The sequence below is a fragment of the Vipera ursinii genome (genome assembly GCF_947247035.1).
Source record: "Vipera ursinii genome assembly, chromosome: Z".
Classification (NCBI taxonomy): Eukaryota; Metazoa; Chordata; class Lepidosauria; order Squamata; family Viperidae; genus Vipera; species Vipera ursinii.
In genome coordinates, this window is record NC_139517.1 from 78756764 (window position 1) to 78772423 (window position 15660).

Below are 15660 nucleotides of genomic sequence, written 5' to 3' on the forward strand. Positions count from 1 at the left end.
TTGCTGGCAGTCGAGACTGAATAATGCAGTAGAATTCTTTAATTGCAAGGCAGTGCGCTGGGTACCAGGAATTTTCTGAACACAATTCAGAGTGATAGCTTTCACCTGAGTGGAAATGTTGTGGGCCTGACCATCTCACTGTTGAACTTCAGATAGTCTTTTTTGGCATTTGGGATCTCAGTGGTTGAGATGGGCTCGCTGCCATTTTAAACAATAAACAATATTAGTATTCTTATATCATGGTTTCAATATTTAAAACAATATTAATATTTTAATATTGTGGTTTCAGTAACTTCTTCGGTAATTAAATTTGTGGTTAGCCTTGGGACTTTTATGATATTGCCTTTATTATGTTTTATTGGATATGAACTATGTGCATCCTGTGATGGAGCAGTAAATAAATCTTTGCAATAAATACATGAATCAATGGCAGTTGAATATTGATACAGAACTGTGAGAAATGGCAACGGCATGGCAGTTTTCTTCTCTGTCCACACATTTTATACATTATATATCAATGGATATTCTGTGGGTTTGGTTTACTCAAGTGGAAAGCTCTGCATATTTGCCTTCTCTGGAAAATAAGATCTCCTTTTCTTATTCCACAGGCCCATAGAATTTGGTGCAGAATAAGGCTAAAGAGATCTCCTGTGGCTGGTTACTGCTTCTTGCTTGCATTATCTGTGATCACTTTTACAAGCTTCTGTCCTACATCCCTGAACAAGTCCAAAGATTTGAATTTCCAGCATTTGCCTAGGGAGATGCGTCATATGAAACCTGCCCTTTCTAAGCATCTGCAGACAAATTTTACTATCCCTCTTATCCAACAGAAATCACATTTTAGGCTTGGCAAATGGACTCATGCACAGGGAAGGCAACCCCTTTCAAATCCTAGTCCAGCTTGCAAACAGAAACGCCTGCTGCATAGACAGGGTGAATTAAGTGGTAAAGGTTTTAACAAAAGGAGAAATTTCCCTATCTGGATTAAAAAGTATAACATTGCAGCAGAAAATGACCTTGGCCTTGGCAGAAGACTCCAACATGAAGAGCATCCTTCCAGATCTAATGGGGGAAAAAACAGCTTTGATATGACTTTGAGTCTAAAGGATGTTGGAAGAGACCTGAGCTTCCCACTGCACCCAAGCAAGAAGGAGGTGAATTGGAAATGGCAGAGGCAGTTAGCCCCCTTTCTACTTCCTTTACAAGATGAAAAGCCTGGAGCCTTTTTATTTCTTAAGGACACTCCTCCAAGTGAGCTCACTTTATCACAGGAGCAATGTAAGCCAGATGCACAGGCAGCTACTGCTGCCTGCCAATCCTCAGATTTAATCAAAACACTTATCTCAGACAAACAATCCTTCCAGATCACAACCAACACTCAGGAACAGAGGGATAATGCTCATTTCCATAAACTTCAGAGATCTTATGTTTGGAATGCAGATGAAGAGGAGCTGCAAAAATCAGAACAATGCAAAAACTTGTGGTACAATGATCTTAGTTTGAAAAAGGGGAACAGGCTGAAGTTTGCTGAGGAAAACCTTCCATGGTTCACTCTGGATGACGTGGAAAAAATGAGGCTTCTGGCCAATGGTACAGTGGTAAAGAAGGACCGAATTCCTGGCCATGGGCAAATAATTAGAGTTGCACTGTCACATAATCAAGATGCCCTTTTTCATGACTCCCAAAGTTTGTGCTTGAATGGACTGTGTGGCTTAATCAAAAGGTCCACTGATCTCTATGAGGTTCTTGCATTCCACTTGGACAGAATTTTGGGGCTGCGTCGGAGCTTACCTGTGGTGGCCAGGAGATTTTGCAGCCACTTGCTACCCTACAAGTACACCAATGGTGCTACTAGGCCCATTGTATGGTGGGCACCAGATATACAGCACTTGAATGATTCTAATAATGATCAGAACTCCTTTACTATAAGATGGCTGCAATACCAGGACTTATTGCAAAAACGGTGTGGCATGGAAGATTCCAGGACATCACTTGGGAAAGCTCCTTGTTTAACTGTCCTACATTCTGAATGGGCTAAATTGGCACTCTTTGATTTTCTTCTGCAGGTAGACTAGTGGTAGATCAATATTTTGGATAGGAGTCAAGATACAATACAATACAATACAATACAAAAGTTTGCAATTTGTAACGAAAGTATCACCAAATCTGATTATATACAAAGGATACTCTATCAAGTTCATAATAGGAAGGGGTTCACACTAGTCTTCAGTTCCAAATGGTAACTGATTCTAATTTAATGAGGAATGATTTACACATAATATAATAACTCAGGGTTTCGGGATACATTTTTTAGTTTATAATAATTTAAAGAGTATTAACTAATAATTAATTGGTAAATTAATATGCAATGAATATGTGCTATAGTCATTTTAGCTGACTCATCTTAATAGTAGAATTCCATGTTTCCGAGTTCAGAGTTTGGAAATAATTTCTGATTTTACATTCATGGGCTATCTAATTGTGGAAATCTGTCATTTGATAAGCAACTTGATGTTTCTTTTCACATTATTTAGTCGTTTAATCAATGAAACACATGGTGGAGTTCTATCAGTGACCAATTCCAACCTAGGACACAATAAAATCTGGAGTTCTTAAATAGCCTGCAGAAAACCATTTCATACATTCCATATTAAAGCAGTAGAAGAGGCTGGACAGCCATTTGTCTGAAATGGTATAGGGTTTCCAACCTAGGACACAATAAAATCTGGAGTTCTTAAATAGCCTGCAGAAAACCATTTCATACATTCCATATTAAAGCAGTAGAAGAGACTGGACAGCCATTTGTCTGAAATGGTATAGGGTTTCCTGCCTGAGCAGGGGATTAGACTAGATGACCTCCAAGGTCCCTTCCAACTTTTTTATTATTATTATTATTATTATTATTATTATTATTATTATTATACAGAAACCTGGTTTCCAATCTCCTTAGTTCACAGAATTATTAGGAAGGTAGAAATGTACTAAATAAAAACAATAGACACACAAACATAAATACAGTAGTTTTGAAAACACTAGGAATGCTCCCTTGTTTTGACTTTCATGAATATCATATAACAAATTTAGTCCTTTTCTCTCAAAGTGCACCATTGTTTCTGCTAAGTTATTAAATCTATAAATAGAAATTAGTTGGAAAGTATAAGGATAGCTTGTCTTTTGGTAGAATTAGTAATAGAAAGATTTTTATTCTGTGTTTTGATCACAGTAATATTTAGGACGCCTTACAAAAAAATCTTAAAGATATCAGAGTACAAATACACAATATAAAATTCAAGCAGCACACATAAAACCAAATAGAAAAAACTAAATACAATATTTTCCCCCTTTTTTAAAAAACGCATCTCATCTGCTCTTGGCCCTCAGTTAAAATTTCTAAATCCAAATTTAATTTGTATAGTGTTAATTAATTTATCTTTAAGGTAGCATTTTAGTTATCACTTGTTGCTAATTATTATAATTCATATTATGAATGCAGAAAAACCGAATGCAAGTTAAAGCTTTTCTCACATGTTCACCCATCCATCCTACTGTGTGGCACTGTAAGCTGTTTTTGAAACCTACAAATGCTTCAAGAACCATTTACGCTCTGGCATAATGAATTGCTTTCAGCATATTAAGCATGAAATCTTCGTTCAAGTTGAAGTATGCAGATGTAATTCCAAACTTGTAGAAATAGGAAGGAAAAAACCCAGTGTTCTGCTAATTTGAATTTTTACAAACCATCTTGATTTTTTTTTACTCCTTTATGGATGCCTCTGATTAGATTGATGCTGGAGAGCACTGCAAAAACAACTTGATTTAATCTAATTTTCAGAAAGCCAGTTAGGCCTATTAGCATTGTTGCTACTTTTCTATGGGATCATTTTCTTGCATAAAATTAAGTATAAAGCATCAATATAAAGCAATATGTTTATAGGCAATAGCTATAGTACCCAATGGTCCCTTCTGTGATTAAGAGCTGGGAAAATAGCAACTATAAGATCTTTGGAATTCTATCTGCTGATGAGCTGAATCCTATATTGCATCACTTCCATGATCCTGGAAATGAAATAGCCCCATCTAGAGAAAGTATCTGTAACAATGATGCCATCATATTATTCTTCATCCTTTCTTCTGGGAAAATGTTCTTAGATCAAGATGCAAACTTTTTGATTTCTTATGCTATCCTGGAAAATGCTGTACTTGGCATCCTGTGTGCTGGGCTCTCAAATGTTGTAGGTCATGATAGTTTTTCTATAATAGAGAAGCTTTTAAGGACAAAAATTGGTTTGCAGAGATTTGTAGAGCTTCTTCAAGCAGACAATCTTACAAGAATTCTACTGAGACCAGCTCACATTTTTACTCCTAAATGTTACTGAATAAATTATTATAATGTGTTTACAAAAATGTGAAGTCACAGCTGCCAGTTCTTTAGCTGGTGTTGACCTTCATACACATTGAGTCCTTCCCAAGAACCTAGAACCTAGGATATTGTAATGTATTGACATAGTATGTGTATAGTATTGACATTGTGTGTGTGTATATACATGTGTATATACATATACATATGTATACATATGTATACACACATATATATACACACACATACATATATATATACATACATACACACACACACATATATATGTGTGTGTGTGTGTGTGTATGTATATATATGTATACATGTGTACATATATAAAAAGGTAAAGGTAAAGGTTCCCCCACACATGGTGCTAGTCATTTCCAACGCAGAGGACCAGCGAAAGCTTAGATTAGGTAGATATACTTTAAATGGTTACTTTTTATTGCTTATTATGATCTTTTAGCAATAAACGACTGTTTTTTATCCATCCCACTTATTGAGGAATAACACAGTTTTAGAAACAAAAGGAATTGCATCTTTGACTGGTATATTTAGGAAATGTGAGTTCCAGTCAGGATTTTAAAAATTATCTAAGTAGCAGCTTAATGTTATAACTTCCTCCTCCTTCTCCCTCTTCCCCCCCAAAACTAGCTGCATTGATTGGAATCGTCCTACAAGTCCTCACACCCCACAGAGAGACATATTGAGCTCTGATGGGACAGTGGTTAGAATGCATATTGCAGGAAAACTCTTCCCACAGCCTGGAATTTGATTCTGATGGGCTTAAGTTTTATTCAGCTTTTCATCCTTCCAAGATTGATAAAATAAGGTCCCACATTGTTGGGGGCAATATGCTGACTCTGTAAACTGCCCAGAGAGTACTGTATTGCTATGGGCAGTATATAAATCTAAATACTATTGCTATATTGCTAATATTTTCCTGCTGTGAGTAACCAATAAAATTGCAATTGTTCTATAGACAGCTCTTAGCATGGATAAGATTTTCAGGTGAGGAAAAAAAGCTTCCTAAGTGTGTGCCCTATAAATAGGTAAAGGTAAAGGTTCCCCCGCACATGCGTGCTAGTTGTTTTCAACTCTAGGGGCCGGTGCTCATCTTTGTTTCAAAGCCGAAGAGACAGCGCTTGTCCGAGGACGTCTCCGTGGTCATGTGGCTGGCATGATTAGACGCCAAAGGCACACAGAACGCTGTTACCTTCCCACCATAGTGGTCCCTATTTTTCTACTTGCATTTTTACGTGCTTTCGAACTGCTAGGTTGGCAGAAGCTGGGATGAGTAACAGGCGCTCACTCTGCTACACAGCACTCGGGATTCGACCCGCCAAACTGCCGACCTTCTGATCGACAAGCTCAGTGTCCTAACCCACTGAGCCACCGCGTCCCTGCCCTATAAATAGCTTTACTTAAAAAAAACCCAGATATTTCAGCCTTTCGTGTTAAATAATACAAAATACAAAAAGAAGCAGTTTTGTGTTTGGCTCTTCAGCTTAATTACTTTGGTTTCCAAGATGTTTGATCCAGTACCTCTTCTTGTGAGAAGGGCAGACATGCCTCTGATTACTCAACCACCAAATTCATCAGGGTTTCATTTTTGTGCAGTCATAAAAGACAAGAAAGCAGAAATTAGTTTCAGGCTTCTTATCTAAAACATCTGGGAAGCCTACAATACCTAGTTTCCACTCAAACTGATGCTGCAGGTGTGTTCTTGCAAAGTTCCCCCCTCCTTTTGCCTTTACACTATAATTATTTCAGTAAATTAAACATCTTTCTAAAAACAATTAATAGGCAATGTTAAAACAAAGCAGCCACAGAACATGGAAAAGATAAAAAGTTCTGCCTTTGGGTTTTTTTTCTTTTGTTCCTTTTGTACTTAAAATGGCTTCCAATCTCTTTATGCCTTTTTTGTTCTTCAGAAAGCAGTTGGGAGGTGCAGCTGGAAGGGAAATGGATAAATAGATTTTTCTCTCTAATGTTTCTTTACTTTTACCTGCTTTGCCTGAATTTTACTTACTTGTTTCCTTACCTAATGCCCTCTAGATATATTGGGATTATAATTCCATAATTCCCTACATATATGAAGGGCACCAGTTTGGGAAAGACCATAGCAATACTATTAGGAGATAGTTATATATCTCCACATAATGTCTCATTTAATCTTGAGTCCTGTTGAACTGGTTTGAAGTAAATATGCATGTGACCAGGCTAAGTAACTACCCAAAGTTTATTATTATTATTTTTTTAAAAATTAATTCATGGCTGTAGGCTGCTGTTTCTTTGCATGCAAAAGTTTGGCAAGTTAAAAGGTAAAGGTAAAGGTTCCCCCGCACATGCGTGCTAGTCGTTTCCGACTCTAGGGGCCGGTGCTCATCTCCGTTTCAAAGCCGAAGAGCCAGCGCTTGTCCGAAGACGTCTCCGTGGTCATGTGGCCGGCATGACTAGACACCAAAGGCGCACGGAACGCTGTTACCTTCCCACCGTAGTGGTCCCTATTTTTCTACTTGCATTTTTACGTGCTTTCGAACTGCTAGGTTGGCAGAAGCTGGGACGAGTAACAGGCGCTCACTCTGCTACGCGGCACTCGGGATTCGACCCGCCAAACTGCCGACCTTCTGATCGACAAACTCAGCGTCCTAGCCCACTGAGCCACCGCGTCCCTGTGAATGCTATATAACAGGGCTTTTCAACCTTTTCAATTCATAGAGTAATGAACACTAGAAACCAGCAGTGGGAGCACTGGAAGGCTTTAGTTAGTTTGTGTGATACAATCTGTTGGTTGTTACATCAGAATATACGGAAGCAAAACCAATTCAAAACAGAGGACAGAGCAGCCCTAAAAAACCTAGAGGGACCAAACCATTATCATTTTGCCCTAGTACACAAATCAACTAAAGCCCTCCAAAACATCTTAAGTAAACCAAAAGAAAAAAAACAGGTTACTTACAACACAGTGTGTAAGTATTGTAGTAACAACCTCTATGAGGGACAGACAGGCAGAATATTAGCAGAGCGTATCCATGAACCCACCCTAACAGGCAGAAGAAAACAATGAAAACTCCTTAATTTCACAACCCAGAGATGGACTTCACCAGATATAGGTGAGCTGGCTGTAAAGATCATTCGTGGCATAGGAATTTCAGGGATCTTCCCATTTCCACTTTGAAAAAGCATCTGTGGAGGGATGGATGAATAGCAGTAATTTCAGTGCCACCAACTGTGTAAAACTGGTCCTGGTATATTTTTTGAAAGGTGTCAATATTTTCCCTGGCAACTCCAGACAGTGAGAAAGCAGAGTGATGGTTGATCATCTGCCAACTCTCACTTTCAGACATTCTGTGAACAGACCATCTGTTGTAATGCCGAGAATATCAGCTCAGTTTTATTAAAGAAATAACTGAGCTTTCTCCTGAGATGAAATTAGCCCAAGAAACTTTTATTGCATGAGTGGGTTTAAGTTACCAAATTTCATTAAACACATTTGCAGAGGAGCAGAGCTATAATTCTCTGTGATGCCTAAATATATATGTAATTAGTGCTTAAAATCTTTCAGTCCAAAAGATTCCATTGAGACAAGGATTCTGGAAGAGTGCTTCATGTGAGAAGTAAGGATCTGCCCAAGGTTGGTTCTAGGCTTTAATGGGCCTCTGAAAAGCATTCTCCAGTAAATGTCTTGCCATTGGACACTGATGAAGCTAAGCAGTGATGCTGTTATCAGGAGAAATAACACTTTGACTGGCAGCCAACCTTCCTATTTTATAGAGTGCTCTGACAGAATGTTCTTAAGACACAATGAAGAATTAAGAAGAGCTCACCAGAACATACAAAAGGGGTTAAAGGCAGGCCCTGCTGAATGTTGGAGATCATATTGTTTGAAGTCATTATATGCTGTGCTGTGCAAGTACATTTTTCATTCCCGTGAAATGATGATTGGTCTCCCATTCCTATTATGAACTTTTCATCAAATTTACATAAGCCAACTGCTGCATGAACCTGTACAGCACTCCAGTTGGCAGTATTTGCTTTTGCTAGTTAGAATACATGAGCAGTGTCCTTTTTGTAAAGAGCAACTAGAACAAAGAAAGCAAAGAGTTAACACGACTTAGAAATCCTTGGTTGAACAAGCCAGAGTACTATTAATATTAAAATGTGATTCAAGAGCATGATGACTGGCTTTGGGGCTAAGTAAAAAAACTAAAGCAGATTGTAGTTTAGAGAGTGAGTAAGCGAGATGGGGACATAATTCATCATCATCAAGTCTGTTTTAGCCACATCTAAGATTATTTTTGGTGAATGTTATTTCTTCAATGAATAGACGATAAAGAATTTAACTTTTCGCACTTTATTTTGTGAACTGTCTGATGGATATCAAAATGATTCCTTTTAGATAGATGCTCTCAGGGTGGAAAGCCTGTTTGTGGGAACAACTCACCATTGCATTCATCTGCTGCATCAAGAAGTGCTCTGACTTTCCCAGTATGAGAATGAACAATAGACGCTATTAAAGGAAAAATAAAGAGATAAAACACACTACAACAGCAATGAGTAATATTGCGATATTAAGTACAGTTCAAGCAAAAACAAGATTTAAAGTATGTAAATGCAGTGCTGAATACTTCTTCATAGAATTCTTTAAATAGTTCTCCAAGGGGTGGGGCTCACTTTCCAGGCGTTTTGGGGGAGCCTGCATGAACAGCAGTGTCACTTCTGCAAATCTCCATGGACAGCTATGGGAACAGTAGAGATGCCAATAGGTAGGGCAGACAAGTGAGGAAGGACATCCCTCCAAAGTTCACCCTGTTTGATTCTGAATTCAAAGTGGTTACCCTTACAAATATCCAAAATTTCAAAGTCAATTTATATACAGAAAAGGGTAACATCACAGTGAGAAAAATACATACTAGTCGTTGTACACAGCAGCAAGGAAGAGAACTAGAAAATGTATTAGGAAAGAAGGTTATAACTTAAATGGATGCAAAACTTTTACAATTGTTGGAAAGAAAGAGTGCATATCTCTGCCTGTCAGTCAGGCAATCAGCCTTGTTTGGTAATGAGACCCATTGATGATAAGAGGCTTATTCCTATGTATATCCATGTACCATAGTGGACTTTGTAATCCCTATACCCATTGTGTTTCCATTCTTAATTTAAAAATAATTATTTAAAAATAATTAATCTAGACTAGAATTTAGGTTCAAATTTAGAGCTAATGAGCACTCTACTAGACCACACTGTCTTTACACTTACTTGATTACACAATGTCCTAAAAAGACTATCCTAGAATTGTCACTCATCAATTAGCAAATACTATAGTTATCTTGTGTAAAATGAAAAGTTCTTTATCTGATGTGGCTAAAATAAAACGCTGATCCCCCTCTACTTTCCTATTTTTCACAGGTCCATGATCGTCTGGATCGATATTGCTGTGGTTTCCAGCCCGATTTCTCTGAGCCTTGTGTTCAGGAATTGCTCCATGAGAAATGCCAAAATCCTGCAGAGCTGCTTTTGGTCCATATTTTGGTATGCCCAATTACTGTTGAAGCCAAGTGATTTACAGAATAGCCAACTTATACATAGTTGTGTCCAGCCAGTTAATAAGATGTCAAAACAAATGTCTGGGATGAAAACGATAAAGAATGAAGTTACAACTTTGGAACAGCACACACACACATACTCTCTCTCTCTCTCTCTCTCTCTCTCTCTCTCTCTCTGTGTCTGTGTGTGATGTGTGATGAATCAGTTTTAAAAACTAGTAACCAACTAGAGTACCCTCCTAAGGAACTGGGTGAGCGATATACAAAAACACATGTGTGTGTGTGTGTGCGCGCACACACACACACACACACACCAGTGTTACAGTAGCTAAAATATAAAGTAGGGAGCTTGCCCCATGATCTAAGAAATTAATAATCATCTACATATGTGTATAACACTGTGTGTACTGAAAATGGGTCCTAACCTGGCGCCAACGTCAATAAAGATATCCAGATAGAAGGAATGGCTTTTCAAGCTTCTTTTATTGGAGTACAACAGTAAAAGCACCCAGCAGCTAAAGAAGCCAAGAACAATGCACAAGCACAAATTTTATACAGTTATGATTAAGGAAGGTAAAACTCTAACAATCACACATTGGTTCCTTGACACATGTTTCTTTTGATTGAATTCTTCTACTTCACCCTCCTTCTTCATACATGACATGTTGATGTTAATAAGCTTTCTTATCAAAAGGTGTGTCTTTTACTATTATAATAAGCTAGAGGTTACCAAAGTTTATATATCTATGTGCCTTCTAATCATCCTTCTAATGTGTCCTTCTGACTTGTAACTTTCTTGTTGCTAGACACTAGTGTCCCACCATTTCTTACACTGCAGCTGCAACTTTCTGCGTCAGTAATTCCTTTAACAAACTTTCCTAATTCCAACCTGAGTCCTTCAGTATAAACTGGGAAGTACCTAAGGTGATCCTTCCCCAGGCATTAAAGGCTTTCTACCTTGCCAGGGAAGGGGGAAAAACTTATTTTACAACTTTACTGCTTACCCAATTCCTTAGGAAGGCACTCAAGCTAGTTATAGTTTTTAAAATCCACCCATCATTTAAACTGTAACCTCAGTGATTTAACTGGAACTTTCTCAGAAGAGTTTCCTGAAGGATTGAACTCAGAAGTACCTCGTGATGATTTCTGACTCGGAAGCCTCAAATCAACACTGTTTTCAGAGGAGGCTCCCTTCTTTTCTACAGACATCTCTTTTTCATGTTTCCTCCCATTGGGCTGAGAAGATGCAATTGATCTATTATATGACAGTTTACTGCATGTCAGACATACTGGTTTGTATAAAGGAAAATGCTTGAGGGTCTGGAAGATTTTGGATCTGCAACTCTCTCAATGGAATGGCATCCAAATAACTTCCTTTTTGTTTCTTTTGACTTCTTTATCCACTCTCAGTGGGGTGCTGAACAAATCCTATGATTCCTGCAGTGCTGGAATCATTAAACATTGCAGAATATTGAATAGCAAATTTAAAACATCAGGGGCCTTCTGGAGGAGGGTTAGGGTTCCTAAAAAAAAGTCTAAGCTATAGCAGTTGTCAAATCCACAGCATTGTCAAATATTGGTCCAACATCTATTTTAAATGAAAACCGAGACGCTGGAAGCAATATACTTTGAGACAACTCTTCTGTCATCTTAGCTTTGAAAATACCATCCCACTACACTGAAAATCTTGGCATGTATTTTTATAATCCTAATTAAGTTTGAATGTTGGCTTGATATGCTGTATGATTACTTTCTCTTGAATTTTCTTTTTTTTGCAATATTGTAGAATATGTAACCCTAAATACTGTATGATGAGCAGCAAGGCAAACACTCCAAAATTTAATCAAACATTGCGTTAGTCCGTTCACATCATTACTCTGTCCTCAGTTAATTGCCAGGATGACTTTTTTCCCCCCCTTCTTCCAGGTGTGGAGAAGCAAACCTTCTCATTTAGTGTTTATTGACAATGCAGGAAGACCTTTCCACCCTGAAGCAAAACTTAATTTCAGACTTCTGCAAGGCATAGATGGGTAAGGGGGATGATAGAGTATATGAGCTAACAGAACATCAGTTTCATGGGGTACGGATGCTAAATACATTTCCAAACAAGAGGGAATAGAGTGATGGTTTTAATCAGTTTCTCTTTCTATTGTATCCTATAATGTCCTGGAAATTAGCTTTGATGGGAACCCTCAAACATAATGTAAAGAGGAACTGGACAAAATCACTTGGACTTTACTGCAGAGTGAATCTCCATTGGATTCTGGTCTTTCTACTAGTACAATTTAAAAACCCTTTCATTTGTAGAAAAAGTCTATTTTGATTGAAGACTAAACAATGAGGAAGAAAAGATAACCTACCAGCCTTTTCATCTGAAGTTTTTTTTTCATGTTACTTTCTTTGAGTCGAGCTTGACATGATATCAAATGTTCAATGGCATTTCATGTGTCTAGTATTTTTTTAAATTACCATTCTGGATTTCTTCTTGCCAGCTAGGTGAGAAGGCTCTTAAATCCAATAACATTGTCTGCTAAGTGATTCCAGGAGGATATAAAATTTGGTTACAATGAAAACAATGATAGCACAATGATAGCTGTTTATTTATTTGTTTGTTATGACATTTAGAAACTACCCATCTCTTTCATTTCTAGGCAATTCTAGGTGGTGTACAAACAGCCATAAAAACATAAAAGATATAAATGAATATTGTAATAAAAAGTTAAAAGAATAAAAGAGTTAACATTTAAAAGATGAGGGGGACAGACTTTGAAGGGTTAACCAGCCCCATGGCTGTGTGCTCTTCTATGGACCCTAAGCGAGTCAGCAGTTGTTTACTGCAATTGTATATATGTCTTCCCAAAAGAAAACTTGCATACACAAAAACATATAGGATTGCAGACTTTAAGGCACAAAATTTTCTGTGCCATAAAGTTTTATGAACTACAATTCTTTTCTTTAGATGAATTGAATTATAATCCTTGATAATTTATGAATGTCATTAAGACTGAATTTTAATCAACACCATGTGCTTTGCAAGAAATATAAAAGTGTTGTGAATCTACATGTTTAAAAGGTAGAGGTGTTATTCTATTAAGTTTCTGAAAAAAATCCCCTTTCTATTTATATTCTTCTCAGGTTTCCTCGGACAGCTATAACAATACTCCAATCAAGATGCCTACAAAACCTGCTTTTGCAATCCTTGCATGTAGATACAGAATTCTGGGCAAGTCAAGGGGGATATGAAGGTCTGAAGCATTGGCTTAATACCATTGACAGGAGAGGCCAGGCTCTTCTTCAGTACATTAAAGAACATAATTTGACCATCATTGAAGATTCCTTGGATTAGGTTTTGATGACACATATTATACGTCTATCTGTTTTGGGAAAGAGCACTGAACTCTGGAAAGACCCAGTGCCCTGGTGATGGGCAGATAGGCAGGCACTCTGCTAACTATAGAACCTGTTCTGTGTGAATTCAGACAAATAAAATGGCTGAAATAAAATTGTAAAGTGTAGTGTGGCTGGATAATCATATACCAGAAGCAGAATGAAGATGTTACAATTGATATTAATACAGCCTCAGCTGGATATCCTTGTGAGGGATTTCCATAACACATTTCCAGATAAAATGTCCCTCTATTTTCCTAATGAAAGTTGGTTTTCTCGTGATGGCATTCCAAAGCAAGACCAACCAGTTATCTCAGCCAGGAGAAATTGTTAGAAAGAAGGTATGCAAGATATTTTTGTTAAGAGATAAAAATTCTGATTTGACACACATTATCCATAGGGCTTTAATGATACAGAACTGGTTTCCCTAATCTATTGCCCTCCAGGTTTCAGGGTAGAGATTCTGTATTGTAATCCCAACATTATCTACAAGGTATCCTCTTGAGGGAGACTAAATTAGAAGGAAGGGATGGGATGGACCAGACGTGATTATTTTGTTTCAAATTGCCTCAAAATCCAGAAACTAAATTTTTCTAATTTCATAGAGTGGAAAGGAAGTGGCTTAGTTAGAAGGATCAGCAAATTTCAAAAGGATTCAATTATCCTGGTTTGAGCCAGATAAAAATGCTGAATATTTCTAGAAGATGTGTAACTTGACATCATATTGCTAGTGATGCTTCTTAAAAAGAAATGGATTTGATTGACTGCAAGGACTGTAAAATGGATCAGCAACAAAAACTCACCAGGTCTTTCCATAATCATGTACTGTTGAACTTTCTCCATTTGTAAGCATGCCCTGGATTCTAAAAAGTCTCAGCATCAGGTCATTTTGTATAGCAGGCTGGCACCTTCATTGTTTGTCCGTTCCAGCAACTCACAGCTTTGAAAAGCCATCTTAAAATTACTTCTGCCTTTCCTCAGTCACAGTTGGTTGTCATGGAAATGATTAAGATGACTTGCCATGGAAGGCAGCCATTGGCAGCTAAAAAAAAACCCTTTATGAAATAAATACCTTATTTTCATGTAAATCAGTTCTGCTTATGATTGGGAGAAGGTGAGAAAAGAAAAGCAGACACTGTATGCGACAGGACTGCAGAAAATAGCATATTGTGATATTTTTGGTGTTTTTATTCTATTAAAAATCCCAGGCCGCACCTCACAATTCACTAGGCATATGTCAGGTAAATAATTTCTCTCCCACTACCCCTCATATTCTTTATCAGACAAGAAATGAGACACAGAGAGTATTGGACTGAGAGAAACAACTCAGAATCCATTTTTGTATAGGTTTTCTATTAAAGCCTATTAAAATGAATGGAGCAGTTTTCCAATTTGCCAGATCTCTTCATCATATTGTACAAAATCCTATACAAAATGAGGTGGGCAAGATGCAGACAAGTTCAAAGTCAGTGCTTATCTGTAAGCTTAAAATGAAGACTCAGTATTAAAAACTGTAATTGCAATTAGAATTAATCTATCACCAATGAATAAGTTAATATCAATTTGGTCCCTAGCATATGGGACAAAATAATGTTGTACTCTCAGGTTTTGAAAAGCAAGGCTCAATGCCTTGAAAGAAACATGCTACTTCAGAAATGAAAAGAAAAACATCTGTCTTCATTTTAGCTAAGTCTGAGATTCACTATATCATCTTATTTTATTTTTCATTTTTATTGTATGCCTCTTATCTTTCCTATAGATGACTTTGGGTGGCTTACGAACATTAAAAACAGATAAACATTAAAACAATAACAATAACAAAATAATAATAATAATATTATTATTTTTTCCGGCTCCAAAGATGGCGGACGCGCTGGGGAGAGCTCCGTAGCCCCCAACGGTAAGGCGTCCCCCCAGGAGCCCCCCAGGGATGTCAGCGGACCCCTGGGGTGGGGCCAGAAATTCGGGCAGATGAGCTGGGCAATGGTGCCGCCCGCTGCCTCCCGAAACAGCTGCAGGGGTGCCGGGACATCTCCGCCTCGCCACCTGGGCCGTTGGCAACCGTTATAAACGGGGGCCAGCGCCTCTGCCCTGCCTCTACCTCTGTTCATGCTGCCGGGCAGGGGCGGCGTCTCCGCGGATCAGCTGTGCGGCGGAGGCGCCTTCAGGCATCCAGGAGGGGCCGGAGGCTCTGCTCTGCCCCGGCCCCCTGATCGGCTCCTGATCGGCTCCCAGGCGGCAGCGGCGTCTCCACGGATCAGCTGTGCGGCGGAGGCGCCTTCAGGCATCCAGGAGGGGCCGGAGGCTCTGCTCTGCCCCGGCCCCCTGATCGGCTCCTGATCGGCTCCCGGGCGGCAGCGGCATCTC

The 15660-nt window shown here is 38.4% G+C and overlaps 1 protein-coding gene across 1 annotated transcript; it reads left to right on the forward strand.

The window, feature by feature from the left end:
• Window positions 1-761: 761 nt before the first annotated feature.
• Window positions 762-13252, forward strand: GASK1A (golgi associated kinase 1A; the record flags this gene model as incomplete). Its single annotated transcript, XM_083379015.1, has 4 exons — window positions 762-2066; window positions 9770-9892; window positions 11833-11936; window positions 13042-13252. 4 exons carry the CDS (start codon window positions 762-764, stop codon window positions 13250-13252), a joined length of 1743 nt encoding a protein of 580 aa, XP_083235141.1.
• Window positions 13253-15660: the final 2408 nt, after the last annotated feature.